Source organism: Candoia aspera, chromosome 2 (genome assembly GCF_035149785.1).
Source record: "Candoia aspera isolate rCanAsp1 chromosome 2, rCanAsp1.hap2, whole genome shotgun sequence".
NCBI classification, from domain to species: Eukaryota; Metazoa; Chordata; class Lepidosauria; order Squamata; family Boidae; genus Candoia; species Candoia aspera.
The window spans coordinates 147049355-147055505 of NC_086154.1; the positions used below are offsets into that span (position 1 = coordinate 147049355).

General features: G+C 38.9%; 1 protein-coding gene across 1 annotated transcript; it reads left to right on the forward strand.

Moving 5' to 3' along the window:
- The first annotated feature begins 925 nt into the window (after positions 1 to 925).
- On the forward strand, positions 926 to 3885 carry LOC134490795 (olfactory receptor 1L4-like). Its single transcript, XM_063294077.1, has 2 exons — positions 926 to 1846; positions 3868 to 3885. Exons 1-2 carry the CDS (start codon positions 926 to 928, stop codon positions 3883 to 3885), a joined length of 939 nt encoding a protein of 312 aa, XP_063150147.1.
- Positions 3886 to 6151: the final 2266 nt, after the last annotated feature.

Here is a 6151-nt window from a genome sequence, read left to right on the forward strand (position 1 = left end):
AAATTCTACAGAAAAGTATTCTAAGCCCCATTGACCTGAACAGACATTGTTTCTGCCAGAGAATGGCAAATGCAACTCCATGATTATTGGCCATTGGTACTGCTGTCTGGAACTGATAGGAATTGCAACTAGAAGGCATACAGAGTCCTGATTTATAGAATTGCAGCCTTAGTTGCTCTTTTCCAGCTGTGTGATAGTTATGAATGAATAATTAGAATTAGAAAAACATAGGATAACCAGATGCAGTATTTAGCTATACATCAGTCAATAGATGGAATTCTGTCATATTCAAATAACTAGTTAAATGGAGTGCTGTAAAACTGATTACGTAAATGGCTAGATATATTAAACCTTAACATTTTGAACTTATAACAGAGGTATAGATTTTTAACATTAATTCTGTCTTTTGTAAACAGTTGTTCATTAATACATTTATGGGCTGAGAAAAAAGCAACAGACTTAAAGTCAGGACCACGTAGATCACAGTGCAGGAAGAGATCATTATACCAAGGTGAATTCTGAAAGCTAGCCAGGATAGTTATTATCTGAATTGATCCTCAGTACAGAATGTCCTGCATAACAACTGAGATTTTACATATGCAGTGTATTCCTTAGGGTTGCCAAATGTGGGCTACAAAAATCTGGACAATCGCTAAATGGTGACAAAGAGTTACGGTTTTCTATATATCTTTCTGCCATCTGATGGCCTTCTGGATTTTTGCAGCCCACTTCAGTTTGCTGTGATTGCTGTTGTGGTATACACTGGGCAGATCTTGGTTGGACTGTAAAAATGAACAGAAAGTTCACCAGCCAAATACCTCATCATGGCTACTAATGCAAAAAGGAGGCCTGGAGAGGGATGCTGTACTGGCAGTCATGCTTCTCCTAGCATTCAACTGATTTTCTCTGTACCAAGCTCAGATCGATGGATAGTGAAAATGACAACACCAGCCACCCTGACTTTCTCCTACTTGGCTTGTCCACTCGGCCAGAACAGGAGCACTTCCTTTTTGCTGTCTTCCTCATTCTGTATCTGCTGAACGTGATTGGGAACCTGCTGATCATCCTTCTGATCCGTTCTGATTCCCAGCTCCTCCATGCACCCATGTATTTCTTTCTCAGTCACCTCTCCTTTGTGGATATTTGCTTCACCTCAACTACTATTCCCAAGATGCTGCACAATCTTCGCACCAGCTGCAAGACCATTGCTTTCACTAACTGCATGATCCAGATGTATCTCTTTCTAGCCTTTGCTATCACTGAGAACTTCCTGCTGGGTGCAATGGCTTTGGACCGCTTTACGGCCATCTGCCAGCCATTACACTATCCTGTGCTGATGAAACCCCTGAAGTGTCATCTCATGGTATTTGTGGCATGGTTGCTGGCCCACCTTCACTCCCTCTTGCATACTATACTGATGTCCCGGCTTTCCTTCTGTGACCATCGTGAGATACCCCATTTCTTTTGTGACTTCCAGCCCTTAGTGGTGATGGCCTGCTCTAATAAGAGCCTCAGCGAAATGCTGAGTTTCTTTGAAGGAGGCACAATTATTATTGGCAACTTCATTCTCATTCTTGTCTCCTACATTCGCATTGTCCAGGTTGTGCTTCAGGTGCCTTCTAGCCAAGGTCGGAGCAAGGCCTTCCAAACTTGTGCTTCTCACCTGATTGTTGTGACCCTCTTCTATGGCTCTGCAATTGGGGTCTATTTCCGGCCCCTCTCTTCCTACTCTGGGGACAAGGACAAGGTGGCCACTGTTATGTACACTGTGGTGACGCCAATGCTCAACCCCTTCATATATAGCCTAAGGAATGCAGACATGAAAGCTGCCCTCCACAGAGCACTGGCTAAACTGAGAAAAGCCCTGGAGAGGCCACAGGCTATCAGAACCTAATGGGAAGGAACATGTGAAATATGAGGTGCTAGATCAGAAGCAGAAGTAAGGTTCTTTGGAGAATTTTATTTGATGCAGTGCCTTACACATTTAGGGTGCTTACTGATTCCTAAAGAACATTTTTATTTTTAACACAATATGTGAATCTTCATATTTTGTTGTTTTTTTTAAAAAGAACATACAAGGTTTATGTTCATCTTCCCCACCTAAGTGCTCACCAGAATGCTGAACTACAACTCCTGTCCAACAGTCAACCTGTTTATGATGGATATGGAGAGCTGTGGTCCAACACTTCTAGTCGCTGCCTGGCTCAGGAAGCTTGATATGAAGGAACAGGTATACATGGAGATCTACATAAATACCAGTCCCGTTTGTCATTAGCTGTAAATTTGCTAATCCAAAATAAATACTACTAGTGATTATATGATAGTTAATCATGCTTTTGGTTCCAGAATTAACAGAACAGACAACTGTAAGAGGCAGTGTGGTGTAATGGCTAAACAGTTGGACTAGGACTGGAGAGATCTTCACTCAGCTATGAAGTTCTCTAGATGACTTTGGGCCAGAGACTTTCCCTAGACTACCTCACCAGTTAGGAGCCACTGATACCTTGGTCACCTCTAACCCAGATTACAGTAATGCACTCTACATAGGGCTGCCCTTGAAGACCACTCAGAAGCTACAGCTGGTCCAGAATGCAGTGGCGCAGGCAGTGATGGGCATGTTGCAGTATGTGCACATGTCACCATTGCTTCACAAGCTCCACAGGTTGCCAGCTGGCTTCTCGGTACAATTGAAGGTGCTGGTTATCACCGATAAAGCCCTGCATGGCAGAGCCTGGTTACTTGAAGGACCATCTATTTCTATATGCTTCCACCTGTCTGGTCAGGTCAGCTGGAGTGGATATACTCCAAGTCCTGTTGATTAAGCAGTGTCATCTTACAGGATCTAGGAAGCATGTCTCCTTGGTGATGGCTCAGAGTCACTATGGAGTCAGGCAGCCTCAAAATTGAAATAATAAATAAAAATAAAAGAGGAGTGGGGAGAAGGACAATAACTTAAACTCCCAGTGTCCACATACATTTGTTCTGAAAGAGATATGTGGAAGGGAAATACAGTACTAATGATCAACCTTCAGTCATTCTGCTTTTGAAGACAAACAGGTGAGTGTGATATTTTAAAAATCTGATCGGGGTAATAATCTAAACCCAATAAGTACAGATTTATTATTTATTTTCCCACCTCATGTAGAGGAACTTCTTGTTACTTATTCAAATCTGATAATATTTAAGAGTAGATTAGACCTACTAAAATAATCATTGTCTCTCGTAAATTTCTTAGTAAGGATTTATTTATTTATTTGTTTATTTATTTATTTATTTCTCCCGTTTCTGCACTGCCCATCTCGCAAGCAACTCTGGGCGGTTTATAATTCAATTTTTAGTTTGGATCCAACCCATCATCATAATCAACCTCACAAAATAGAAACATTGGCAAAAAAAGCACTTTTTACCATCTTATGTTCTTATATTTATGCCAAAGTGGGTAAGCCAAACATTGTTCTGTACAGACAGATCACTCAGGGATTGCACTACTTTTAAACTTCTCAGACCCAGTCTGAAATTCCTGCTATTTTATGCTGCTTATCTGTGTTGTTTCCTGTTATTGTTATTTTAATAATGTCTTTATACTGTTGTTGCAAAGTTGCTGACATGCAGTAAAATACAAGATCAGATACTTTAAAAGGTACTTGGATATTTTTGTTGTTGTTGTTGTTGTTATTTGGGGGATTAAGGCTGAAAAATGACAAACATACAGTATATGTCCCTGTTGATCTAAGAGAAAACTTATCCAGTAGAACAGCAGCTTTATTAAGACCAACCCCAAAACTCAAAGTATTTTGCAAATATGGAGATTGATCTCCAGCCTGGAAAGCAGGGTTGAAAAGCTTGCAACTATTGCATCAGTTGGAGAAAGGAAGGGTAGCTTAGTCCAGATAAATTCATTGTAGCTTATCCTTGCAAACCCTTAAAGATTAACAATCCAATCCTATATTCATTTTATGCAGAGGTAAGCCCCATTTGTTTAATGAGACTCACTGCCAGATAGGATTGTGACCTACATATTTGGAAAGGAGTCTTATGGAGCTCAGTGAAACTCAAGTCTAACTAAACATGTGCTCTGTTTATTCAGGTTTACCAGCTTTCTTGAACTAAACTTAGATTGCCCAACGCCCCAGGACAAAGTGGTAACAGTAATATCCATGACAAAGCAGGGACGTTAAGCCAGTGCCTTCCCATCCATTCTAGGCAGCCTTATTGATCAGAGAGTTGCCATCCAGTCCTGGGGATGGGAGATCAGGACAAAACAGCACTCATAACATCCATGCCCTCAGGATATGTATCCACTTTTCTGTTATAGAAGATAACACCTTGGTTGAAAGTTCATCATAAAATGCACATATTCAAAAGAGCTCCCCCTTTAAAAAAAAGGCATTCAAAGAGAACAAAAAAACTAATGCCACAATTAAATTTATGGGCTATTGCTATTGCAATGCTCTGCATAGGTAGGAGAAAGTGGTGCTGAACTCATGGCTGATTACTTCCGATTGCATTGCATCAGTTTGTAAAGCACACTGAGCTTTTACAAAAGATCTCCAGTTCATTGAAATAAAAGCTTGAGCCTTTAATTAAAAATGCAAAACATGTTTCAGGTAAGTGTTATTTTATAAATTACAAGGGTAAAGTAGGAATTCTATTCAAGAAAAGAAAAGATGGATCCTGCCTTTGCTTGAATTTTTTCTTCTCATTCTCAAATTTACTGTATGGTAATCTGTCAAAATAATTGTAAAACTTGAAAGCTTTGCTAGTATTATTCAGAACCTTGTTCAAGCTGTGCTCCTATGCTCCTCACTCTTGCTGATGTTAAAAAAAAATCCACACCAGGAGAAACAAAATCTATCTTAGTTTTAATCATGGTAGAAGTATTAGTGTTATTTTGGCTTCTGAACAAACAGAAACCTTACCACAGGTTGAAATGGATTGTTGCTTTTTCTTTAAAATGTCAGTCCTATGTTTATATTTTTAATATTTATAAAAATTCTTCAGAGATGAATTGTTTCTTCTAATTTATGCTCTCAATTAATTCATTGGCTATATCATTAAAATCCTTCTCAGCTCTTCTGCTTGCAAATGAATTATGTAATTGAGCCTATCTTTCCCACACTGGACAGCAGAAAACTTTATTCCAGGCAGGCATAAAAATGATCTTTCTGACATTCGGGATGAAACAGAATTAACATTAAATTAAATTTTGTTAATTCTTTGGAGGCTTGTCATAAAAGCTTTACCTGTTGCATACTGACAAATTCAGCTACATCCTAAGGCACTGAAACTTTAGCTCTTTACGTCTTTGCCATAACTCATAGCTTATCACAAAGAAGCATCCAAATCAGTTTTAAAAGCTGGAAATGAAAAATTGAAATTTTACAAAGATGTAAAATCATCTTTGATAGCAAATGTTTCAACTTAGCTCGAATGTTGGCATATCTCATAGGAAACAGGTTGTGTAAACTAGTGTTGCTATTATCAATTATTTCTTTTAAAAAGTCCTATAAGATCCTTTAGTTGATTCAATGTCCTAGACTTTCTGTACTTAGGAAGAATGGGATTCTCTAAATCTAAATCTTGTGCTGTAATGGCAATCTTTGACCAAACTTTTCAAAGACATTCCGCAATTGACCTCTTACCAAAATGAAGGTCTGCTTGATGGACTATAGATGACTTTTTTTTTTGAGAGCTGTATTTTGTGACAATTTACCAAACAGCAATAACTGAAGCAGAGAAAAAAAGTGTGCAAGTTTTGCTCATATCCGTCTGCTTCTGCCAAGATCTCTCCTCAAATGACAAGTGCTCAAAGAACTCAATCAACTCCCTGTAATTAAAACCAAGTGATTGTAAGGAAGCTGCTTTAATTGTCCACTTTGTAATGCAAAATTGTGTTGGATTTATGTTTTCCTCTTCCTGTTGAAAGTTTTGAAAAGGCAAGGCCTTGACAAAGGTCTCATAATTATGGTAAGATCACCTACCTATTCCACTCAGAAAATACCTCCACATAAATACATTTTCTGACACATTCTGCCACTAATTTCATAACAGGTGCTACACAGTGAACATTGGAGCTCATGTGCCTTTTTCTTTACAAAACCAACAACACTGAAGTTCCATCATAGGACTGGCCACAATACTGGCCCAAAGG